This window comes from Capsella rubella, unplaced genomic scaffold (genome assembly GCF_000375325.1).
Source record: "Capsella rubella cultivar Monte Gargano unplaced genomic scaffold, Caprub1_0 scaffold_6, whole genome shotgun sequence".
In the NCBI taxonomy this organism is placed as follows: domain Eukaryota; kingdom Viridiplantae; phylum Streptophyta; class Magnoliopsida; order Brassicales; family Brassicaceae; genus Capsella; species Capsella rubella.
In genome coordinates, this window is record NW_006238918.1 from 9,328,484 (window position 1) to 9,352,891 (window position 24,408).

The 24,408-nt window shown below is 35.2% G+C and overlaps 6 protein-coding genes and 1 long non-coding RNA gene across 9 annotated transcripts; 6 read left to right on the forward strand and 1 right to left on the reverse strand.

The window, feature by feature from the left end:
* Positions 1-3,954: 3,954 nt before the first annotated feature.
* On the reverse strand, positions 3,955-4,799 carry LOC17883462. Of its 2 annotated transcripts, XR_002833402.1 has the most exons (3): positions 4,678-4,799; positions 4,351-4,519; positions 3,955-4,118 (listed from the first exon to the last, which is right to left on the reverse strand). It is a non-coding gene; the product is annotated as an uncharacterized LOC17883462 (long non-coding RNA). The 2 variants fall into 2 exon arrangements; XR_002833401.1 differs by lacking the exon at positions 3,955-4,118 and having other exon boundaries at positions 4,193-4,519.
* A 4,114-nt stretch (positions 4,800-8,913) lies between these two features.
* Positions 8,914-9,486, forward strand: LOC111830065. The gene has a single exon (XM_023780897.1). It carries the CDS (start codon positions 9,085-9,087, stop codon positions 9,265-9,267), a length of 183 nt encoding a protein of 60 aa, XP_023636665.1. The 5' UTR covers positions 8,914-9,084; the 3' UTR covers positions 9,268-9,486.
* A 96-nt stretch (positions 9,487-9,582) lies between these two features.
* Positions 9,583-10,964, forward strand: LOC17881854. Its single transcript, XM_006286337.2, has 3 exons — positions 9,583-9,793; positions 10,092-10,240; positions 10,691-10,964. The coding sequence occupies exons 1-3, from the start codon at positions 9,679-9,681 to the stop codon at positions 10,766-10,768; spliced, it is 342 nt and encodes a 113-aa protein (XP_006286399.2). The 5' UTR covers positions 9,583-9,678; the 3' UTR covers positions 10,769-10,964.
* Positions 10,965-12,030: 1,066 nt separating this feature from the next.
* LOC17881636 (B3 domain-containing protein At5g26805) lies at positions 12,031-12,614 on the forward strand. The gene has a single exon (XM_006289700.2). It carries the CDS (start codon positions 12,031-12,033, stop codon positions 12,505-12,507), a length of 477 nt encoding a protein of 158 aa, XP_006289762.1. The 3' UTR covers positions 12,508-12,614.
* A 1,465-nt stretch (positions 12,615-14,079) lies between these two features.
* On the forward strand, positions 14,080-16,313 carry LOC17881986 (putative pectinesterase 52). Its single transcript, XM_023781482.1, has 5 exons — positions 14,080-14,445; positions 14,799-14,958; positions 15,073-15,306; positions 15,650-15,900; positions 16,000-16,313. Exons 1-5 carry the CDS (start codon positions 14,213-14,215, stop codon positions 16,163-16,165), a joined length of 1,044 nt encoding a protein of 347 aa, XP_023637250.1. The 5' UTR covers positions 14,080-14,212; the 3' UTR covers positions 16,166-16,313.
* Positions 16,314-16,951: 638 nt separating this feature from the next.
* LOC17881722 (solute carrier family 40 member 3, chloroplastic) lies at positions 16,952-20,481 on the forward strand. Its single transcript, XM_006286418.2, has 12 exons — positions 16,952-17,335; positions 17,427-17,652; positions 17,731-17,794; positions 17,902-18,116; positions 18,250-18,426; positions 18,510-18,584; positions 18,672-18,773; positions 19,185-19,296; positions 19,390-19,533; positions 19,656-19,762; positions 19,855-19,968; positions 20,055-20,481. The coding sequence occupies exons 1-12, from the start codon at positions 17,166-17,168 to the stop codon at positions 20,349-20,351; spliced, it is 1,803 nt and encodes a 600-aa protein (XP_006286480.1). The 5' UTR covers positions 16,952-17,165; the 3' UTR covers positions 20,352-20,481.
* Positions 20,482-20,668: 187 nt separating this feature from the next.
* LOC17884100 (putative RNA polymerase II subunit B1 CTD phosphatase RPAP2 homolog) lies at positions 20,669-24,291 on the forward strand. Of its 2 annotated transcripts, none has more exons than XM_023780940.1 (8): positions 20,669-20,911; positions 21,018-21,643; positions 21,734-21,949; positions 22,171-22,827; positions 22,923-23,107; positions 23,188-23,451; positions 23,683-23,829; positions 23,963-24,291. In XM_023780940.1, the coding sequence occupies exons 1-8, from the start codon at positions 20,802-20,804 to the stop codon at positions 24,065-24,067; spliced, it is 2,310 nt and encodes a 769-aa protein (XP_023636708.1). In that variant the 5' UTR covers positions 20,669-20,801; the 3' UTR covers positions 24,068-24,291. The 2 variants fall into 2 exon arrangements, with proteins under 2 accessions (XP_023636708.1, XP_023636707.1); XM_023780939.1 differs by having other exon boundaries at positions 20,670-20,911; positions 21,018-21,646.
* The last annotated feature ends 117 nt before the right edge of the window (positions 24,292-24,408 follow it).

The following is a 24,408-nucleotide window of genomic DNA, read 5'->3' on the forward strand; positions in this document are numbered from 1 at the left end:
CATTTTAAACCCATCTAATAATATATTCATAAGACAAATGGGTTGCATCACGACAGATCTCAAAGTGCTCTAAGAATAATGAACCAACAGAGAAAAGACATATCTAAGACTTGAACTCATTGAATCAATTCTTCTACACAAGTCAAAGAAGATATAGTTTGTTCAATCATTTGTGTGAACATTAGATACAGTAAAGCAGACACAACTACTATATGATCTTCCAGAACATATATACAGCTACACTTATACCAAACACACTACATGTAACAGACAAGTTTCTACTTAAACTTGGATGTTACAACAATATCAAAACTAAATGCATCTTATGATCGTTGTATGAAGAAGTAGTAAGATCCTACCAAATATTTAACATTGAATAGTTATATGAAGAATGTCACACAGAATCACATGTGAAAACTTAGAAAATGAATGAAGGAAAAATTTACATGATAACTAACATATTATATTTCAGCCAACGATGGTTGAATCCAAAATAACCAAAGGTCAGACCATAGCAAAGATAACAATAAGAAAGAATACAGCTATAAACGCAACATGAAATGTATTCAAAATCAGATGCTAGAGTATCTACAAAGCTAAGAGAAACTGATGTGCTATTCAGCTTCAACAGTAAGACGTTGTCAGTTTTACTGATCATTAACATTCATAACCAATCATAAGAACATGCCAATCAATTTTTCTAAAAACACGGTATTGCTGAAAACTCTCAACAAACAAGAGCATAAGGTCATAACAAGAAGACAAAGAAAGATCAGAGTAAATAGCTAACAACGAGTTGATACAAAGGTAAGCCAAGTTCATAACTGGAATAAGGAATCCTAGTGAGAACAGTGCAACAAATTCTATGAATTCTATTGCTGCACAAAACTTCATCTGTTTTCAAAACATAAATGGGTTGCATCACAACAAAACTAACATATCTCAGACATAAGGTTCTTTAAGAATTATGTCTGAACAAATACAAAAGACACTCATTGTATCAATCATTCCACACAAGTCAGGGAAGATATTGCTCACACAATATTGTGAACACCAACGAACACCAGATATAGTAAGTACACACATGACACAACTATACAATCTTCCAGAACAACGTTCAGCTGTCACATAGTTACCTACACTGCTACACGTAAATGAAAGCACACAAAACATTGTAACAGACTAACAGTCATACCACATGTAATTGAATGGTTTTCTAAACGAATTATAATGTCACAGATAATTGATAACATGCAGCTTTTAATCTTTGTATAAAGAAATCAAGATCCTACAATTACAGGAATAAAAATATAGCAACAGAGAATCACATGTGTATTCATGAGCTGCATAATTTTAATTAGGTCGTCACCTAAAGACACTCACCAACTCAAATACTCCATGAAACTTTCACAAACAAAACTATTAATATAGCAAGATGAGCATAAACATTATAAACAGAGTTATAAGACTTCGAAAAAGAGTGGAGGCAAACTTTACATGATGATCACTGTAACAGTAATAACAACATTTAAGATTTCATCCAACTCTAGCTAAATCGCAAAAGAAGGTCATAACATAACAAGAATATCAACAAGAAATAATAAAACTATTAAAGTAAAAATAAACATCTTTAAAATCAGATGACAGAAGATTAACAAAAATACAAGAACTCTTGTATTATTCAGCTTCAACTATAAGAAGAGGTCTTGATAAAAATTAAACATCAATCATAGAAAACAATGTAGCAAGAAAAGTATAATATAAGTATATTCAAGCTGAAAATATTGAGAACCATGATTCAGAATAACCTCAAACTGAACCATTTGATTTAGAGCAGAAATTACTATTTATCAAGTGATTTACTATTTTTTTCCAGATTCAATTGTAACAACCTATAGAAATGACCTACACTCTTTTAGAACTAGAGAGAGAAACTTAAGCAAAGACAATATGAATATCTTTTTAAAACACTGATTCCAACTCTTAAAATGGAAATGTGAGGAAAAAGATAAAGCCTAAGAGTCTAACCTGAAAATAATCTGATGATCTTTGGAAACCTGAGAAAAATTGCCTGCAAAAACAATATGTGATGTAAGTCTACAAAACAATAAATTTTTTTACGGCAGAAAAATACAGAAGAATATTAAGCTTAGAGGCAACAGCAAAACTGAATCAAGTAATAAAACAAAAATATAGAGAAGAAATACAAAATTTACATACCTGAATTCCCATAGATATAGATTACCAAGACTACCACATACCTCGAATTTGTTCGTAAGCTTGATCATCAACACTTCTGCATATTGATCTTGAAGAACTCTTGTAAGTAAGTTAAGAGGTAAGGAAATACCTGATTTACGTCAATTAGGAGATCTCTTTTGGCATGAAATATCTTAATCGCCACGATCAATATGAGGCTTTTTTTCTTTTCAGCTCACTGATTAGGAACTCGAAAAATTACGGACTCATGACAGTCTCGTTCTCATTCTACCATCAGGGACAAGGACCTTTAGAGAGGTAATTAAATTACCTCAACCAACACGAGGCATTTGCTTTCAGCCCGGTGACTAGGAACCCGAGAATTTACCCGAAAAGGGACAGTCTCTTTATCATTAGGGACAGGGACATGCAGAGAGGTAATTTTGATTACCTTGACCAACACGAGGCATTTGTTTCATTTTACCATCAGGGACAGGGACATGGACCTTTAGAGAGGTAATTAAAATTACCTCAACCAACACGAGGCATTTGCTTTCAGCTCGGTGACTAGGAACCCGAAAAGGGACATTCTCTTTATCATTAGGGACAGGGACATTCAGAGAGGTAATTTTGATTACCTTGACCAACACGAGGCATTTGTTTCATTTTACCATCAGGGACAGGGACATGGACCTTTAGAGAGGTAATTAAAATTACCTCAACCAACACGAGGCATTTGCTTTCAGCTCGGTGACTAGGAACCCGAAAAGGGACATTCTCTTTATCATTAGGGACAGGGACATTCAGAGAGGTAATTTTGATTACCTTGACCAACACGAGGCATTTGTTTCATTTTACCATCAGGGACAGGGACATGGACCTTTAGACCACACGAAGCATTTGCTTTCAGCTCGGTGACTAGGAACCCGAGAATTTACCCGAAAAGGGACAGTCTCTTTATCATTAGGGACATTCAGAGAGGTAATTTTGATTACCTTGACTAACACGAGGCATTTGTTTCATTTTACCATCAGGGACAGGGACATGGACCTTCAGAGAGGTAATTTAAATTACCTCAACCAACAAGAGGCATTTGCTTTCAGCTCGGTGACTAGGAACCCGGGAATTTACCCGAAAAGGGACAGTCTCTTAATCATTAGGGACAGGGACATTCAGAGAGGTAATTTTGATTACCTTAACCAACAAGAGTCATTTGTTTCATTTTACCATCAGGGACAGGGACATGGACCTTTAGAGAGGTAATTAAAATTACCTCCACCAACACGAGGCATTTGCTTTCAGCTCAGTGACTAGGAACCAGAGAATTTACCCGAAAAGGGACAGTCTCTTTATCATTATGGACAGGGACATTCAGAGAGGTAATTTTGATTACCTCAACCAACACGAGGCATTTGTTTCATTTTACCGACAGGGACAGAGACCTTTAAAGAGGTAATTTAAACTACCTCAACCAACGCGAAGCATTTGTTTCATTTTACCATCAGGGACAGGGACCTTTAGAGAGGTAATTTAAATTACCTTAACCTACACGAGGCATGAGTTTCATTTTACCGACAGGGACATGGACCTTTAAAGAGGTAATTTAAATTACCTCAACCAACACGAGGCATTTGTTGCAATTTACCATCAGGGACAGGGACCTTTAGAGAGGTAATTTAAATTACCTCAACCAACACGAGGCATTTGCTTTCAGCTTGGTGACTAGGAACCCAAGAATTTACAAAAATGGGACAATCTGTTTATCAATAGGGACAGGGACATTCAGAGAGGTAATTTTGATTACCTCGACCAACACGAGGCATTTGTTTTGTTTTACCATCAGGGACAGGGACAGGGACAGGACAGGGACAATTAGAGAGAGGTATGAGGCATTTGCTTTCAGCTCAGTGACTAGGAACCTGAGAATTTACCAAAATGGGACAATCTCTTTATCATTAGCTAGGGACAGGGACATTTAGAGCAACACGAGGCATTTGTTTCATTCTACCATCAAGAATAGGGACCGTGAACATTCAACAAACACAAGGCATTTGAATCAGCTCACTGACTTGAAACTCAGACAATTTAAAAAACTGGGACACTGTTGTTTTCATTAGGGACATGAACATTCAGAGAGTTAATATTGATTACCTTGATCAAGAAGAGCCAGTTGTGTTTAGCTCCACCAAGATACTTCAGCAACAGTGTCACTGCTTCACAATAGTTACTTGAGTTGGCATATGCATACTTGATGGATGATGGTGTGTAGTCAGAAAAACTCCCCTTTTGCGCCATATGTTACTAATGTTAAACTCCATCACTGATTCAACATAAATCTCGAGTTAGTCCCATAACACAATCAACATATATTCATCTCTTGCTTATAAACTTAACAAAGCTTTCGTAAGTATGAAGATTTATACTTCTTCCAACAACCACAACAATAATGCATTCTCAGTAATGTATACAATAATGTACCTCAACAAATCTGCACAAAAGAGAACCGCTTTCCTGATTGAAACAAAAGAAGCAGTTTTTCTTCTTCTTCTTCTTCTTCTTCTTATTTTTAATCTGCAGTCTCTGCGTTGAATGAACTCTTTGCTTTGATTTCAGGAACCGAAACTGCATAAAAGAGAAAGAGAACAAAAAGTCACATAAAAAGAAAGATTACATAACCCAATTCGTTTTGAAAGCCTAATTTGGATTTTAAAATTAAACCCTAAATTAGCCTCTCGTATTAGAGAATCGAAATCAACAAAGTTGAAACCCTAATTGAACTACTATTGTTACGAAATCAAAGAAATTGAAATCAAACTCATAGAATCGACTCTAAGTTCAATTCTCAGAACAAAAAAATCCAAACCCAATTCGTTTCGAAAACCTAATTTGGAATTTTAAAATTAAACCCTAAATTGGATTCTCAGATTAGAGAACCAAAATCAACGAAATTGAAACCCTAATTGAACTGTAATTGTTATGAAATCAACGAAACAGAAATCAAAGTTCATAGAATCGAAAATTCAAACACCGAAGATGGAAGAAATTGAAGAACATACACTGGATTGGATCGGCGAGCCTCGCTTCCGTCTCTCCCGTACGATCGAATGACTCATCTAATGTTGCTGCTTCCATACTTAGAAACATAAAACCAAATCATGCTACAGAACTATGAGAGGGAGAGCAAGAGAGAGAGATCGAGAGGGAGAGAGCGAGAGAGAGAGAAGAATGGAACTAGGGTTTTACTTTCTCGGCTCTTTCTCTTTTATTTTGATTATTTATTTAGAATTAAATAGAAGAAGAAGAAAAATAAAATAAAAACAATATCTCTAACGGTTTTTTTTTTTTCAGCAAAATCAAATTTTCATTAATTTCAAAGAGTTATTACAAAGACATTATACAAAATTAATGTAACACAATTATTACATACATATATATGTATCATACACTAAGAAAAATACAGCAGAAGGGAGATTGACGATGCTTTCTGAAGAGTAGTCTTACTCGCTAACCGATCGCAAAATCGGTTATTGTCCAACTTCATATTTGATTTTTCTTTGTTACGATTTGCATGCAGCAACTTGTGGCTGAACTTTCTTTTTGCTAACCGTAGCGATAAACCCGATGTGTCCAAACATAACTCTGGAATGTAGACATAGTGGTACCAAAACTTCCGCACCAAAATCTTTTTAAAATATTTTGACTTTGTAATTTTCTTAAACATAATCACAAATAATTTTTTGCCAGATTTCAACAAATCTCTTAGAACTTTCCAGGGAGGACCATAGACCTTTAAGCAGTAACATGTACATTGAAAAAACAAGTTGTGATGTGTTTGGTCCCACGCAACACACTCACCATCATCATCACCAACAAACCACGGCAGAAAGTATTTGGGATTCTCATTTCTTAGTGCTTCCCACCATTGTTTCTTATAAACCATCCACGATGAGACATGCCGAAGACCACAAAATAATTGGCCAAGTGATGATAAACAATTATCACACTCAAAGTATAAGTTTCCAAACCCATATATAAATAAGTTGAAGCAGGTATAATGGATTAAAAGCATCTTGAATTCAGAACCATACTCGATATGATTTCTAAGAGTTTCAAATAAAGTGTTTACTCCATAGATTCCTGGATCAAAAACCCAAATGATACCTCCATACCATCGTGTAGGAGGACATTTACCGGTTAAAAACCAGAAATTCCACCAGCAAGCACCGGAAAAAACCCTTCTAAACCAAAGGACGTAATGATTCTTTCGAATCCAAATCGAATCGACGCAAATTTGAGTAGGGCTCAAGTTGTGACACAAATGAACCGGCACTACTGTTATTTGTAAAGCTATCCCATTCAGATATTGTATCGTTAACAAAAGCGTGAAAAGAATTGAAGTAATCTGAATTATACCGTACATCACCATCGTCAAAAGTTGGCAAGAGAATATGATTTTGTGATCCTGAACTTACTATAAAATTACCTAAATCTGTAAAAAACAGATGTTAAACAACTAGATGAAGAAGACAGAACCGACCGACGCCGGACAAGCCAGCGCCGGCCGGAAACAATGGTTGAAAGGAGAGTTTTTGGCCGGTGAAGAAGTCGCCCAAAACGAGAGAAAAACGGTTACAAGCCCATAATTTATTCTGTTGTTTATATGACTTTATCATTTCTACACAATATCTCTAACGGTTATAAGTATTTTTGAATACGGAAAGAGTAAAAGGTCAGTGCAATAGGAGATACTTTTTTTTTTTTTTTTTACGTTAGTATACTTTGGTTATTAATTTGCCTTAGAATAAATAAAAAAAACAAAATTGAAAAGAGACGTTAGAAACTAAATTGAAATCCAAAGTAAATTGATACATTCACATATACTGCAAAATTGTTATGTTTTGTTACCGTTGGTTGATGATAGATGATACAGAAAATTATGTATATCTTAATTTAGCTGTATGTTTAGCTGTATATTAATGGATTTATAAATAATCTTGTTCCATACTCATTCATCATCATGAATATTTTTATGTGTCAACTCATAATTTAGCTACATGTGTTGTATGTTTAACAATTTTGAACAATTAACTCGACCGAATGTTTGGTATTTTACAACAAAAACATATAGGTAAAAGTTATATATACATATATATAATAATAATCTCTAATCAACTAATTAACCTAAATTTTTTAAAAATCGCTCAGTTCCTAAACTTCATCCTATCTCTCTTTCTTATTCAATCAAAGCCTCATAGGTAAGAATCGCCAAACCTTAACCAAACCAAGTGATAAAACCATAGTTTACCGCTCTCGGAGAACCCACTAGAGCATAACAATAGATTAGGAACACGAGCTAAAGCCAACCTTTGTCCGAGAGTCATGACATGGTTATGGTTTCCATGGTTGTCGTCATAAGAGTCATGCCAACAACGCTGCGACGATTAAAAAACAACTTTACTATGGATGCGACGCTTACAAGAATCACAATGGTAGATTTAAGTAAGGGAATTAATATGTATATTATATGTTTTGAATATTTCTGAATTAATGTTTGGGAAAAAAACCCGAAAAATCTGGTTTATTATTTTTTTGGACGTTTAAACCTGAACTTTTATTTTTGGAAGAAAAATACATATACTAATTAACATTTGTTTAGTATTTTATTTAGGTTACTAATTAACTTTTATTTAGGTTTAAACTTATACATATACATATAATAAATACATATACATATACATATATTAATTAACTTTTATTTAGGTTTAAACGTCCAAAAAAAATAAACCATGTATTTTTCGGGTTTTTTCCCATCAATGTTTTCATTCATATTTGATAACATTAAAACCATACAGTATACAACAACAACAAAATTTGGTTTAGTGGTATATTAGAAAAAGTATTTATAAAAACTCGACAAAAAGCAAAAAAAAAAACAAAATATCCGGACTACCCTTTTTTGAGCTTAAGACCTTTTTTCAGAACCAGTGTCTTTCACTAGGTTTTGAAGGGAACATAAGACTGGAAAACACTTTTCCATTAGCCGTTTTCTCCTGTTTACTTTTCTGAATATCTTTTTTAGCTTTAAGCTTTTAGCTTTAATCTTTAAAACTTAAAGAATAACTTGTGATCAAGATAGTTAAGAAAAAAAAATTTTGGACTCTTTGGAAAATTTAGAAGAATAAAAATCATATTTATTTTGAAGCTATGTGATCTTCTCCTCTATAAACAATTCAAAAATGTATGGAAGATTGGAAATAGTAGATGGATGCTCAAAAGTTAGAGGATGAAGAAGAGAATAAGGGAGTTAATACTAAAACTTATCCTCCATTCACAGGGAGACCCGGTGTACTCAGGTGAGGAAAGGTTGGTTAGCTCCCATTAATTGGTTCAAATGCAATATTAGTATCTCATAGTTCAGCATAAACAGTTTGGCTGGGGTTGCATGGCTGTTAAGAGATCATAAGATTGGAGTTTTGTTACATAGAAGGAGAGCTTTGGCTAATGTAAGAGATATACATGATGGGCTATTGAGAGAGTATGAGAACCCTCAACTTGGTTTTAACAAAAATTTCTGAAAATATTTTCAACCTGCCACGTTTTGAGTCCATTGACCACAATGATGGAGGAAACAACTATTCTTATTTGCTTTTTCTTTATAACAGATCCCTATACATCCAATCACAGCTCCACATCTCGGAAAATGTAACATCACTAACTTAAAATCCTCACCGTTCATTTCAAAAAACTCCAACACATTACACATCTGTAAAATTTATAAGTTTTATAAACTCGCATGTACCACATTAATATATTAGTCTCATTCTCCATCATTTCCGTAATTAGCTACACAAAACATATCTCACTAACACAAACACTTTCACTTCGATGGCGATCCAAGTCACTTCATCTCTATCTTTGCCGAGGTGGTTGAGTTGGCGTATACCGGAGCTGAGTTTATTGTCCGTGGTGGTCGACGACGTTGTTTGGAAAGTTGTGACGGCGTTCGAGTCTGTGGCCTTGGTCTCTATGCTCTGTTTCTTCTTCCTCTTCTGTGGCTGCACCGTCTAAGTTTTTATTTTGTTATTTCCTCTTTTATTTTGTATGAACGGTGTTAAACTTAATCACCGGAAAGTTTTGGATTGTATTTTGTTAGCTCCGTCACTCAACAACGGCGGAGAAATTTATGTTTTTAGTGTTTCAAACAGAGGCGCGTGATGCTCACTCGAGAGTTGTGTTGTTGTAGCTTTGGTTTCTTTTAAAACAATGATTATGTTCTGTCTTGGGAAAGTTTAGGTTCCAAAGATTCTTGTAAAATTGATTTAGCTAATGGGCCAAAAATGTAATGGGCTTGCCCGTTAATATAAAACAATCGATGAGTTTATCCTTTATTTGAGAAACGACGACGTATTGAGGGACGCTCTCTATCAGAGAAAGTCTCAAAAACCCAAAGTCTCGCCGAAGCGTCGAGGAGAAGCTCCGATGATGGCGTCGTGGATGAGACTGATACAGAGCGCGAGATCTGTTTTAACGACAGCACCACCGTCGTCGAATCTTAACCTCCCTAGATTCTATTCCAAACCAGCTCTTTATCCCGGTAAAGATTTGTTCTGATTTTGTTTTGCTTCGGTGAAATGTGGAATTGTCTGATTCGTTACCTTAGGGATCTTGGAAAGTTTCATTTGTGTGGAGGAGGTTCATGATTGAGTACCTTACTCTTGAAGTAGTTTCAATTTCAAGTGATTGTTTTGTTTTTGGGAAGGTCTAGCTATAGAGATGTGTGAATCATTCAATTGATACTGAAGTGTTGTTCATTGTGTGTGAATGTTGTGTTTTGATTGAGTCAGAATCTGTATATTGGGGTTTGTGATTGCTTGTTGTTGTGATATTTGTAGTGAAGGTTGGGATTCCTGAGTTCTTGAGTGGGATTGGGGGAGGAGTTGAGACTCACATTGCTAAACTTGAAACTGAGGTTGGTGATCTTTCGAAGCTACTCGTGACGCGTACGCTTAGACTCAAGAAGTTTGGTATACCTTGCAAACATGTAAGCTTTTCAAGACTCTGAAGTTTTCTGTATAGTTATGTTTGGTTGTAGTAGCTGTTGTTGTAGAAAAGCGATACTTAGGGTCATAGGTTTGTAATGGTTATTGAGATGTTAGGGATACAATGACCTGCTACCTTGAATTTGTTTCATTGCGTAATTTAGTGAAGTAACTGTACCAATCAAGAGGAGTAAAACCATAAAGTTGAGTTCTTGAAACTTTTCAGGTACATGTAGTTGTGTGTTATCTGTTCTTGGTTTCAGTTTAGCATGTTACTTGTGAGTTTCATTGTTGATCACCTAAAAAGAATGAAATGTAGTCTTGTTCACATTCCTGTCACTTACTTACGACATTCTTCCTTTCATGAACCACACCATTGTATGGTTGGATTCGTTGGCTCAGTTCTTCACTTCTCTAATTTACTCGATTCATTATGAATTCTGATTTTGCAGAGGAAACTGATACTCAAATACAGCCACAAGTACAGGCTTGGGCTATGGAAACCTAGAGCCGATGCTATAAAGGTGTGATCGATGATCCGATCCCTGTGCTTATCGAATTCCCAGGCTATCTCATGCTTCTTTTTGCTTGGTGAAATGAGAGAGTGATCTAGGCATAGCAAATGTTGTCAATTACTTGATTTGTCTGCATGTATTCTCATTCTGGTTCTATTTCTAATTCAAGGTTAAATGACTCATGAGTATGCTAAAACTTTGCCCATCATAATCTTTTCGTACGCAAGAACAGAACCATCGGTTTATAAAAGCATAGTAGGCATCAACTACTTATGCCAGTTAACAAATGGTTTCGTTATGTATGACTCAGCAATTTTATTTTATTACATATATGTAAGACCAACTCCAAAAACCAATACTGAATAATTTTTCTTATTCTTAAACGCTTTAACAAACTATAATGGTGAATAAAATAAGTTTCTCGAAATTTTTGTTATAATCTAAAACGTGTCATGTTTCATGTTTAATCATTATGTGAAAGGTTTTGTAAATGACATTTCTTTTGGTCGGAAGGTTTTCTGAATGATATTTTATTTGACAGAGCTATGTTTTGAAGATGTAAAAATGTGAAATTTGAAACAGTCACATAATATTTAAGCCAAATGTCTTTTTTTTTTTCTTTTTTTTTTGTCTTTTTTGCATTATATTGCTGAGATTTAAATATTTGATTTAACTTTTGATATGTAAATTTAAATAACAAATATACTAATATATTATTTTAAGATTTTTGTTAACATATAAAAATAATTTGCTTTCTTTTAATTGAACTTACAATATTTAGTGTTATATTATTATAAACTAATAAATAAGATAAGAAAAGAAGAAAAAACAAATAATAAGATGGCAAAAAAATAATATATTTCTTTTATATTTGCTAATTTTTTGAAAAATAGATAGAGATACTTTATAAATTGGAAAATAATATGTCTTTCTTTTTAACACATAAAATACTTATATATCTTTAATATAGTGTACTAGTGTTGTCGCAATACCAGATATAAAGTACTATGCCTATTGATGCCTAAATAGATAAATGTCATTTCTTGTTGATATAGATTAATGTCATTTAATCTTTAACACTATATAAAGAACACATCAACTTCTTTTAAATCCAAAAAGAAATTTTATTTCTTTTTTATCATTAAGTATCCTAACTTTCTCACCACCAAAACATAACATTATAAAGATTTACATCAATAAAAAAATCTTATATATATATTTATAAACAACCCCTCCTTCTAACAAAGCAAGGCTATCCAAAATTTCATCTTCTAAGTATGATTAAAACTGTGTTCTATACCTTCCTTCAAACAAAACACCAAGAAGAAACCACTAATCCAACATATCCTAACTATCCATTGTTTCCTCAAGAAGTCGAGATCCGACCTATAACTTTTTTTCGTTGGGAAATCCTCAAAACCCTAACAATGGAAGAAACTTGGGAAGAAGGCAAGTTCGAACTTCCTACTGAGCAAATCCAAGATACCGTAATGACATACTTTTCGGAACATGACATCTTAAGGATAAATTTATGGACTTGTAAGTCTATTGTAAAGGTGAAAGATCTTGATACAAACACTTTGCATTATGTTACATTGTGGAAACATCCTCATGAGGTTAACTTCGCTATGCGTGAATCTTGGATCGAAGAATTTGTTAAGAGGAGGAAGCTTGTGGCTGGCATGGTCGTTGGTATGTATTGGGATTTTAATAGTGCCATGTTTTGTTTCTCAGTATTAGAGGGAAGGGAGTGAATTACTAGATAAGATATTAATATTGTTATGATATTTAATAAATCTATCATTTTATGTTCGAATGAGTTCTAGCAAAAATAAATTGTGTGAGACTTTTTATGATTTTATGAACTGTCTTTCAGAACGATAAATTACATAGTATGATAATATAAAATTTTTAATATCTCTAATATGTACATAATCAATATAAAATTTTATTTATTTATATTTCGTTTGGCAAAAATCAGCGAACAACATGTGTATGGACTAAATTACTAGAATTGTACTATTCTTAAAAATTATCGCGTTAACTCATGATATATGACAAAGATTTACAGATAAATATGGATGTTTACCATAATTGCCATTTTATGAGTTAACGGCCTACAAAACTTGTGTTAAATATATATATATATATATATATATTAGTTTATAGATATAATATCAATTAATTCTAAATGTCTAGTCACATGAAACATGTTTGAGGATTTGATCAGATTATTAAAATTATAAATCATATGAAGATTAAATTGACTATATATTTAAAATCTGAAATATTATTAAATTATTATATTTCTTAAGGGTATTTTTAAATAATGTAATTTATTATATATATAATGATATAAAAGTAATATGAAAAAAAGAAAAAATCATGATTACATTTTTATATCATGTGGATAGCCCTGTTTTCTTTTATTGTAAATAAAATCATGATTACATTTGTATATTTTTCCTTTAGAATCTCAAAAGAATCCAGCTAATTGTCTACAAAATTATTAAATCAAATGATATATTAAATCTAGATTCAGCTTTAGTTTGTAAAAATGATAAGTGTGACATAATTATATTGTTATTAAAAAATAAAATAAGAAAACAGAATTGGTCCAAGATTTCCATGTAAGCAATTGGAAATAATTTATTATATTTATATGAAATATCTAACTATCCTTCACTTTAAATTTAAACAAAACATATAAAATGTGATTTTCTTAAATCTAAAAAGTTATAACTTAATAAATAAATTAAATGTACTCTATATTTTCAAATAAAGTTAACCTAACTTTACAAAGAAAGATATGAAAACATATACAGAAATTATAAATCTCTATTTTTTTAAGAAAATGTTGAAAAAATATATAATTTCATTAAACAGTCTGGAAAATTTACATAAAAGGAAATGGTAGATGAAATTTCTTTTTCTTATACCCTTTGTAAGATTTTTTTTTTTAAATACCCTACAAGAACACAACCCAATCTCCTACAACAAGAAATTCTTATATATATATAGCCAAGCCAGCTTATAGTTTAGCTGAAATTTAGGGTTTATCTATGTGTACACACACAAGTTTATCATTATGTTAAAGTTCCTAGTTCCTCCTATAAACAAAATTAGCTAGAGTCAGTTTAGAGTAGGACGGCTAAAATTCGAGATTTGTATTATAACATTCCAAATTCAATAGGTTATACATTATAGCATTTTAGGTTGGTATAAATATAACCAAGCAAGTTTAGATCCTAGAAAATTATATACTCTATACTAAATAGGAAAATTAGCTTTAATCTTTTTCTAAAGCAAAATATTTCAACCCTCACCATAATTATATTAACTTTCCATTCTCCTTTGCTTCTCCTTCATCCTTCTTCTTATTTATCTTCCTACTTCATTCGTCATCTTATTTTTTTTCTTTTCAGACATAACATAGTTAGATAGATTAATTAAGTAAACATGTCTTGTTTGTTCATCTTCATAGCTTTGGTTCTGAGTTCTTGTGTTTTTGGATCTTTGACTACGTCAGCCACCGCTCTTGATCAGACTTGTGGCAACAAAGTCGTGAACACTATCGTCGTCGACCAAAGTGGTTCATCAGGTAAGTTCCGTAAGGTTCAAGATGCTATTGATTCGGTTGGTTTGGGGAATGATCTGTGGATCAAGATCAAAGTAAAACGAGGTGTTTACGTGTAAGTAAAGACAACCCCAACTCCATACTCTTTTATTCCAATTTTATAGATATCGTAACGTTCTTTTGGATGACCTAGTAACAACTTGACTTCATCTTAGACCACTCCACAATTACACCTATATACATAAATTATGAGCGTTGTTAATATACCAAAATGTTCATAATAAAACCTAATTAAACATTGGATTTGTGTTGTTTTTGGTTTAAACGTTTGTAAGAAGTTAAGAACTACAACTAATCTTGATCGTCCTTAATCCGTTATAAACATTTGTTTTTTCTTCCTTGTAGTGAGTTTATATTATATGATCAACGAAAATATAACATATAGTTTTTGTATGGTGTATAAAACAGAGAGCAGGTGACAATACCAATGAACAAATCGTGCATAATAGTAGAAGGAGAGGGACAAAGAGTCACGACCATCACGTATAATGGTAACAAAGCAACTGATGTCAGCACAACTTTCACTTCACATCCATCCTATGTTGTCGTCCGAAACTTATCAATCATGGTACGTAACGGAACAATACACCTAACATTATATCTTTTGACTCTATACTAATACTATATCTAAATTAGTTTAGTATATAGTAATGATAACATTTTATTTGGAGGTTGGTGGCAGAATACGTACAATCGTTTGGATAGTCTACCTACTACTACATCAAACGGTATGAGTTGGAATATAAAGCCGGCAGTAGCGCTTAATGTTTATGGCGATAAATCCGCGTTTTACGACTGCGATTTCTTGGGGTTACAAGACACTTTGTGGGATAATCAGGGCAAACACCATTTCAAAAACTGTTATATCGAAGGTGCTGTCGATTTCATTTTTGGACAGGGCCAATCTATTTATGAGGTATGTATATACAGCTTAATACTTTGGTTTCGATGGCAAACACTAGAACCGTACTTGATCACTATTTTAACACAAATTAAAGACTGTTACTTTCATGGAACCAAACACACTTTTAAAAAAGACTTTTGTTGGAAAACGTCCTAGAAAGACTAAGTGAATAGAGTAATTGATAAACAATAGTATCATAAAATGCTTACAACTTTGGTTACTACTTACTAGATAGATTCAACATGTTCTTGCTACATGTTTTTAATCAGTTATATTTAACACATTCAAGAAACGTTAGTATATAACGTAGCACATTCAAGAAACGTTATAAAAGTGATGTAAAATGATTTGACAGGACTGTAAAATAAACGCAACGGCAGGAGCATTGGCATCAAAAGTAGCACTTGGGTACATAACAGCACAAGGGAGACAAAACCCATCGGACCCAAGTGGGTTTGTGTTCCTACGTGGTAGTGTTTCAGGTAGCACAAGTGTCTATCTTGGACGAGCCTATGGTCCATTCAGCCGAGTCATTTTCATCCAAACCGAACTCTCTTCAGTCGTCCACCCTCTTGGTTGGGATTCTTGGCACTGCGATGCCCACAAGTATAAGCAACATCTATAACAACATATATATATAAATCCCCATTATGATATATGCAAAACTATATATTAAAACTTGGTTTATATCTTTGGTTGGTTTAGATGGAGTTTGACGTATGCAGAAGTTGAATGTAAAGGAGCAGGATCAGATATGTCTGGAAGAGTTCCATGGATTGACAAACTTAGTTATTCTGCTGCTAAACAACGATTCTCTATCTCTAATTTCATCGACCAAGATGGATGGATCTCTAATATTCCTAGTTTTTAACTCTTTTAGTATGACACTTTTTTATTTTATTTTTCCCTACTTCTTGTTTGAATATTAACTGTGTTTTGAAGTTTGAACTGTCAAGACTTCTTACAATTAGTTCAATTTACACCTTGTAATATTTTGGGAAATATTTTCAAACCGAACTTAACCGATATATATATATATATATATATATATATGTATATTTTCCCGATTCGGTTTTGGTACATTTCGATTGCTTGTTTTTTAATATAACTTCGGTTTCTATTTTACCAAAAAAAAAAAAAAAATCGGTTTGTGGTTAGGTTGATATATTACCCAAAATTGTTAATATTATTAAGTTCATTTTATTTAAAATTTTGATTTTTTACATTGTAAAACTCAATCAGTTTCCATAAAAAAATGCTAAACATATTTAGCCAAATTTTAAGGGAATTATAAACCAAATTTCAGTAAAACTGAACCAGAAATTTATGAAACTGAATCGAAACCCCAAAAACTGGAATTCCCATGATACCGAACCGGTAAAACTATGGTTCAAAATTCAATCTCTTATTAAAACCAAACTTTAATCAACCCGAACCGAACTTAACCAAACCAATTTATCATCGGGTTATTCGGTTTAACTTTCTCCTTTTCCTCCAAACCCAATAGATGATCTATGGCCATGAACTCTAGACTGTGGATGATTTGGTTAGCCACGTGGCTAAGTATTAGTGGTTACAAATTAATCTACGTGGCTTAATCTCCCTTACACAAAACTCTCTCTGCCTTTTCTCTCTCCCACTTGAGCTCTCTTCTGCTTCACGGCGTGCTTCGCGACGAACCGCCATAGATAAGGTTCTCTGGATTATTTTTTCCCCTCTGGTTGCAGAAGAAAATTTCAAAAGTGGCGATTAAGCCATAGGGAAGAGGGGAAAAAATAAACCCTAGAGAGAAGATTCATTCGCATGAGTTTTGGAGAAGACGAATACAAATAGTACGAATTTGAAGAAGAGGAGAGGAATCAGATTCTGTAATGGTTGTTTCAATGGCTCTGGTCAGGCACTCGCCGTCGTTAGATTTCCTCTTTCGTTTTCCGGTCGACAGGAGCCGTTTCTTATCTCCGGTGGCTTTTTCTAGAGTTCGCCATCGTTTCCCTTCTTGTAGATGGTTAAGTCTCAGCTCATCACCTTCCTGTTCTCGCAGGTTCAAATTTGGTCTCTGGACTTCATTGTTGGTTACAGTTTTGTGATTGATCTTTGGCTAATTGTGAAATTTGCTTTTTACATTTTGATAGGTTGAACAGTGGCTTTAGTACAAGGTGTTCGATTATAAACACTGATGTATGTCATGATTTTGTTACTACTACTACTGATGATGATATTCACGAGGATTTGCCTACTACTCCTATTGAGGATCATTCAATTCCCATTGTTCATCTTGATACCAGTATCGTGGTTACTGAATCTCTCAGCTTACTCACTGAGTGTACTTACGTTGATACCGTTTTGACAGCATTGCCTGTATGTTCATACCCCCTTTTTGCTCAAGAATCAAGAGTTTTTAAACTGTTGCTTGAGCTTATCAATCTTTGGTTTTAGGTCTTGTCTGAGGAGGAGCAGACTGTAATTGCAGCCACTCCAGCTCACCCTGAAGGATTATATGGTTAGAGCTCTCACTAGTTTTCTGAATTGAACTTGCTAGCCTAGCACATGAGATTAAATTAATTGATGGCATTTGTCAACCTGATGGCATTTACTTGATTGTATCAGTGTTATATGCAAGTTGTTTGGTCGGAAATTTGGTTGAGCAACTTTGGAATTTTGCTTGGCCGTCCGCTATTGCAATGCTACATCCGAGCTTATTACCTGTTGCAGTCATGGGCTTTGTCACTAAATTGATGATAATTGCTGGGGGTCCAGTGGTTGGAAAGTTTATGGATTATAGTCCAAGAGTTCCTACATATATCTCGTTGAATGTCGTTCAGGTAATCTTTATAAAAAGTATATGAATTTTCAGTATAAAACATCACAAATGACTTTGTTTTGACTGTTCTTCAACATCTGTCATCAGACATTGCAATTAAGTGTCATAAACATTCTTTATATCTACATGTTCAGGCAGCCGCTCAAGTGCTATCTGCAGGAATGATAATTCATGCATACACTGTTCCTTTCCCATCGGCATCATCAATTCTTCTGCAGCCTTGGTTCTTTGCATTGGTATTCGCAGGGGCCATTGACAGCCTATGTGGAATAGCATCTGGAGTCGCCATAGAACGTGATTGGGTTGTATTGGTATGCTTTCTTTATGATTCTATAGAATACCTGTTTTCATCAGTGGAAACACAGACTGAAGTAATTAACTTATCATTTGGTAGTTGGCGGGGATAAACAGACCAATCGCTCTCGCACAAGCAAATGCTGTTCTCCACAGGATTGATCTGCTTTGCGAGGTCTAGTAATTCTCATTATAGATTTTATGTGCTTTCTGCTTTTTAATTCTAGTATTCATCAAATGATAAAATTTTATCGTTAAACAGATTGCTGGGACGATGTTATTTGGCATCCTCCTATCCAAATATGACCCTGTGACCTGCTTAAAGTTTGCTGCCACGCTAATGGTGGGTTCTTTACCAACCATGGTAAGTAGCAATGCCCTATAAACTTTTGATTACTCTCCTTTCGTCCAAGATTAAAAAGTCAGTCTTTGAAGCTAAATAAAGGAAACACAAAGATGCTGTATTGTATGAAGCTGAACTATGTAGAATGGAATAATTCCTGTTTCTCATGGGTCAAGTGTGGATCTTTTTTTTTTCTTCATTATAAAAGGCGGTCTTTTTGTTTAAGTTTTGGATAATTATCCGAGGGTTCCCTGAATTTGAGCTTTAAGCCTAGATCTGGTATTATCAGGTTTTTTAATTAGATAAATGTCTTGTCATCAACATTGCAAGGTGATGCTGTTGTGCTTGAGATCCTAGACACAATTTCATTTGAGAGTTACCAATTTTACTGAGACTTCTTTCCGTCTAATAGACAAAATCTGTTTTCTCCAGACAGCTCTTATATGGCTGACCAACAAGTTCTCCTCTGGTGTTCTGGACCGTCCTAAATGCTCCCAGGGCAGCTCTGCTTTCGAAGGACCTCGTTCTGCTACCAACAGTATTTGTAAGAAGACCTTTTACTTGAAAGTCCTTGGATTAGCATATTATATGACTCAAGCATGTAGACATCACAAATGCCATTTGCTTTGTTCATCAGCTGATATTGTGGAAACTATCAAGCTCGGATGGAAAGAATATATCCAACAGCCAGTTCTTCCAGCTAGCCTCGCATATGTGCTTCTCTACTTCAACATTATCCTCACCCCAGGCAGCTTGATGACTGCATTCCTAACACAACGATGTATGCTACATCAACTCGGTCCACTACTTTACTTTAATTCCTGAATTAAAACCATGATTAATCTAGTGAGAGGTTCTCTGTATTACTCACCCTAGTTAATCTCCAAACTGTCTTTTCAACAGCTGTGAATCCATCAGTTATTGGGGGTTTCAGTGGATTATGTGCTGTTATGGGCGTGGCCGCAACCTTCTTATCAGCAAACTTGGTCAAACGATTTGGCATTTTAAAGGTTGAACTTTGTTTCCGTCATTTAGTCTCTTGAGCATGTGTTGCATTCAAGCTGATTAATGTTATTGCGTTTGCCTTTTTCAAACGATACAGGCGGGTGCAGTAGGATTGTTTTTCCAAGCTTCACTCCTTGCTGTTGCTGTTACCGTGTATTGTAGCTCCTCTCTCTCCCATAAAAGCCCACTCTTCTTCTTCTTGTCCATGATTGTAAGTTCCTTCTGATCTCTCTCTCTCTCTCTTTTTAACCAGTAAGATTACAGTATTGGGTTGACGGAAGGGAAAACAAAATGCAGGTATTATCGAGGCTAGGACACATGTCTTACGGCCTCGTGGGAGCTCAGATTCTCCAAACCGGAATTCCATCATCCAAGGCTAATCTCATCGGCGCAACAGAGATCTCAGTGGCAAGTCTAGCTGAATCGCTGATGCTCGGAGTAGCCATAGCGGCGAATGACGCTTCCCATTTCGGGTTCCTTGCGGTTCTATCTCTTTTATCAGTTGTTGCGGCCTCTTTGATATTCTGCAGATTGCTGAGAAATCCCACTGATGAACAAAGACGACTCTTCTCCTTCGACCCTCTCTCACATTGATTTGGAGTTTTTTATGTTTTGTATAGTAGTTTCACGTTCAGTGTATAAATTCTTTATTTAAAGTATAAAGAAAAAAAAAACCATGAGTTCTCTAACTTTGGTGTATAAATTTAAAACTCATTGTGCAACCTGATTGAGTGGTTGTGAAGACTAAACCGGTAGCACCATAATAATAATTCTAAACCGAGAATTAACGGGATAATTTCACAATCAATTTCAAAAACCGGAATCACCCAATCTTTGGTCGGTTTGGTTCGATTTTGTTTTCTCACCGCCCCTGAGCGAGAAAAAAACCTAGAGTCACACATAAACCTTTGCCAACGACGTTTCCCTTGGCCTTGCGGGCTCGCTATATTCACTTGTTACACAACTTCGTCTTCTTCCTCTTCTTCGTCTCGACCGGCTCTCTAATCATCTTCTTCTGCGTTTTCGTTTTGCACTGTTCCATCAATGGCAGCTAATCATCGGAAGGATGAAGCGTATGTTTCCGCAGTCATCCCCAAACCTATTAAGCGGATCCAAGCCAATCAAGTCGAGTCTCCATCACACGCTGCGACCAAGTAAAGAAACAGTTCATATGTATCACTGCGATTTGTATCTCTAAGGTTTTAGTTTGTTTCTTTGAAGATTGATTTTGATTTTCTGGTGTTGTGTGTGTGTGTTCAGGACTACATCGCCAGATGGGAATGTGAAAGAAGGAAAGAAACGGGAGGCAAATCCAATAGATAATCAAGTAATCGCCATTAACGATGCGGTTCACAAGCTTCAGCTCGCTATGCTTGAAGGTATCACTGATCAGAACCAGCTCTTCGCTGCGGGGAAATTGATATCTCGATTAGACTACGAAGATGTCGTCACTGAACGAACGATCGCTAAGCTCTGTGGTTATCCTCTTTGCCAGAGATTTCTCCCTTCCGATGTTTCTAGAAGAGGAAAGTATCGGATTTCCTTGAAGGAGCATAAGGTTTACGATTTACAGGAGACGAGAAAGTTTTGTTCGGCGGGTTGTTTAATTGATAGCAAAACGTTTTTGGGGACTTTGCAAGAGGCTCGTACCTCGGAGTTTGATTCTGTGAAGTTGAATGAGATTTTGGAGTTGTTTGGTGATTCGGAAGTGAAAGGTTCTTTGGATGTCAATAAGGATTTAGATTTGTCTAAGCTTATAATTCGGGAGAATTTTGAAGTGAGAGGTGGAGAATCGTCTTTAGAGCAGTGGATGGGTCCTTCTAATGCTGTTGAAGGTTATGTTCCCTTGGATCAAAGTGATTGCAAATCAAGAAATTGCAAAGACGGTGGTAAATTCGATGATGAACTATGGATTGAGCAAATTCTTCAGTTACCAAATGATTGATTAATGTATAATTTAAATTTGGTTTTGGCAGATTTTAAGGCTACTCAAAGTAATCAAGAGAAACACAAGGACCCGCCATTTAGCGAGATGGATTTCACTAGCACAGTAATTATGCCTGATGAATATAGTGTTTCAAAGCTTCCACTGCAAACCAAACAAGCTTCTCCTGTTGGGGTATCTGATGATGGCAAAGGGAAAACAGTTCTGAGAGAACAAACTGTAGTTCCTGCCACAAAAAAAAAATCAAGTAAGCACTTAGGAGATGTTGGAGCCATATATATTACCTAGTCTTGCTTAAAGGTATTTGGTTGGTATCATACTATCATGAAAGATTTTTTAAATTCTTCTGGGAGCCTGAGATCATGTGATAGCTATGGACCTACTTCTGCTGATGCGTGTGGCATTAAATACTGTTGTCCATGCTCTCTGTTTATTTGGATGATCTTGAAAAGTACTATGCATTTGCAGGGTTTCGTCGTGAAAAAGAAAAGGAAAAAAAGACGTTTGGCACTGATGGGATCGATCTTGCGAGCTTTGGGTTTGATGAGATGGGTTGTGTGAGCTCTGGTACTGGAAAAGATGGATACAGTGTCGAATATAGTGTGTCTAAGCAACCACAATGTTCCATGGAAGATTCTCTTAGTTACAATCTAAAAGGAGGTCTTCAGACTCTGGACGGTAAAAATAATCTATCAGGATCCTCTTCAGGTTCTAATGCGAAGGGCTCAAGGACAAGAGCCGAAAAATCTGGAAAAAAAAAAATTTCTGTTGAATATCATGCTAATTCTTATGAAGATGGTGAAGAAATCCTTGCAGCTGAATCTTATGAAAGACACAAAGTTCAGGATGTGTGTTCATCAAGTGAAACCGTTACTAAGTCATGCCTTAAAATTTCTGGCTCTAAGAAGCTTAGTCGTTCAGTTACTTGGGCCGACCAGAATGATGGCTGTGGTGATCTTTGTGAGGTTAGAAACAATGATTTCACAGTAGGTCCAAGCCTGTCTTCTAATGACACAAAAGATGGCAATAGTTTATCACGCCTTGCATTAGCAGAAGCCTGTGCCTCAGCGTTAAGCCAGGCTGCCGAAGCTGTTTCTTTGGGAGATACAGATGCAAGTGATGCCAGTAAGTCCATTGGAGGTGTTAATTATGTTAGGAGGTCTATACGTTCTGGACTTGCATGAGTTACTAAATTGTGCACTTTGACATGTTTGATATAGCTGCTAAAGCTGGAATCGTTTTGTTGCCAAGTACACATCAACTTGATGAAGAGGTTACTGAGGAACATATTGAAGAGGAACCAACTCTTCTGAAGTGGCCAACTAAGCCCGGGATTCCAGATTCTGATTTGTTTGACCGTGATCAATCGTGGTTTGATGGAGCTCCAGAGGGCTTCAATCTCACAGTAAGTTTCTTAAGCATTTAAATTTACTCGCCCAGTAGGACTCTCTTGAACTAAACATACTTGTCCTCCTCCTTCCTCAGTTATCAAGTTTTGCTGTGATGTGGGATTCACTGTTTGGCTGGGTATCATCGTCCTCTCTGGCATACATTTATGGGAAGGAAGAATCTGCTCATGAGGAGTTCTTATCAGTTAACGGGAAGGAGTACCCCCGGAAGATTATCTTGGGAGACGGGCTTTCCTCAGAGATAAAGGAGACAATGGCTGGGTGCCTTGCCAGAGCTTTACCTAGAGTCGCCACTTATCTCAGGCTGCCAATAGCGATATCCGAATTAGAAAAAGGACTGGTACTTTTCCAAATTTTTCCTTCTGTTATCAGTCTACTAATAAACCAAATAGCCCATCCTAGTGAAATTAGTGATTTCTTCCCATCTATCTTTGCAAAATGAAGCAATTACTTCTAACACAAAACCTTAGTATATAAGTATTGGATCATATTTGAAAATATAAACTCTTTATGCTGGGAAGTTTATTTATACAGTTCTCAGTGATATTGGTTGTGCTTTGTTGTTGAGCAGGGAAGCTTGTTGGAGACAATGTCGTTGACAGGTGCAGTTCCGTCATTAAAGATGAAAGAATGGCTAGTGATAGTTCTTCTTTTCTTGGACGCGTTGTCTGTATCACGCATCCCTCTGATTGCACCTTATCTATCCAACATAAACAAGGTTAGTTACAGCCAACTGATACATCGACGCTTTAAGAGCTTCTATAAGCTACTTGTATCGCCAACTTGAACATAATAAAAGGTGGAAATCGAAGTAAATTTAACCTTTTGATTATGTTGGTGTAAAACATCAGATTCTAGAAGGAAGTGGAATTGGAAACGACGAGTATGAGATGATGAAGGATATATTTTTACCACTTGGCCGTGTTCCTCAGTTTGCTACCCGAAGCGGGGCGTAGACAAAACCTCGGTTTATTGGTTGAAGAAACCAACTTTAGAAATATGAAAGTAGAAGATGAGTCTATAATTATGAATGTAAGTAAGATCTTCAAGTCAGCCATGGCATGCTCTTTAGTTTTGTCGCAATTCTATATGATCAATGGATTAGAGAAGTTGTGTTGCTCCTTTTGTAAAAATAATTGTTATATAAAAAACATGTGATGCTTAATCGCATTAAGACTCAGTTCTATGTGTATTTTCTATTACCCTAATCTTTTGTTGTAGTAATGGAGACACTCACTTCTGAAAACCTAAACCAAGAATTAACGCGATAATTTCACAATCGAATTCGTAAACCGGA

What these genes read in the sequence shown, in the direction of transcription:
- LOC111830065 (XM_023780897.1), top strand. Translation starts at nt 9,085, where the DNA reads ATGGCGATCCAAGTCACTTCATCTCTATCTTTGCCGAGGTGGTTGAGT.
- LOC17881854 (XM_006286337.2), top strand. Translation starts at nt 9,679, where the DNA reads ATGATGGCGTCGTGGATGAGACTGATACAGAGCGCGAGATCTGTTTTA. An exon ending in CAAACCAGCTCTTTATCCCG is followed by an intron (nt 9,794 to 10,091) that starts GTAAAGATTTGT and finishes TGATATTTGTAG; the next exon opens with TGAAGGTTGGGATTCCTGAG. An exon ending in TTGGTATACCTTGCAAACAT is followed by an intron (nt 10,241 to 10,690) that starts GTAAGCTTTTCA and finishes CTGATTTTGCAG; the next exon opens with AGGAAACTGATACTCAAATA.
- LOC17881636 (XM_006289700.2), top strand. Translation starts at nt 12,031, where the DNA reads ATGATTAAAACTGTGTTCTATACCTTCCTTCAAACAAAACACCAAGAA.
- LOC17881986 (XM_023781482.1), top strand. Translation starts at nt 14,213, where the DNA reads ATGTCTTGTTTGTTCATCTTCATAGCTTTGGTTCTGAGTTCTTGTGTT. An exon ending in TCCGAAACTTATCAATCATG is followed by an intron (nt 14,959 to 15,072) that starts GTACGTAACGGA and finishes GGTTGGTGGCAG; the next exon opens with AATACGTACAATCGTTTGGA. An exon ending in TGGCACTGCGATGCCCACAA is followed by an intron (nt 15,901 to 15,999) that starts GTATAAGCAACA and finishes TGGTTGGTTTAG; the next exon opens with ATGGAGTTTGACGTATGCAG.
- LOC17881722 (XM_006286418.2), top strand. Translation starts at nt 17,166, where the DNA reads ATGGTTGTTTCAATGGCTCTGGTCAGGCACTCGCCGTCGTTAGATTTC. An exon ending in TCTCGTTGAATGTCGTTCAG is followed by an intron (nt 18,117 to 18,249) that starts GTAATCTTTATA and finishes CTACATGTTCAG; the next exon opens with GCAGCCGCTCAAGTGCTATC. An exon ending in AACGATTTGGCATTTTAAAG is followed by an intron (nt 19,763 to 19,854) that starts GTTGAACTTTGT and finishes CAAACGATACAG; the next exon opens with GCGGGTGCAGTAGGATTGTT.
- LOC17884100 (XM_023780939.1), top strand. Translation starts at nt 20,802, where the DNA reads ATGGCAGCTAATCATCGGAAGGATGAAGCGTATGTTTCCGCAGTCATC. An exon ending in TGCCACAAAAAAAAAATCAA is followed by an intron (nt 21,950 to 22,170) that starts GTAAGCACTTAG and finishes ATGCATTTGCAG; the next exon opens with GGTTTCGTCGTGAAAAAGAA. An exon ending in TACAGATGCAAGTGATGCCA is followed by an intron (nt 22,828 to 22,922) that starts GTAAGTCCATTG and finishes TGTTTGATATAG; the next exon opens with CTGCTAAAGCTGGAATCGTT.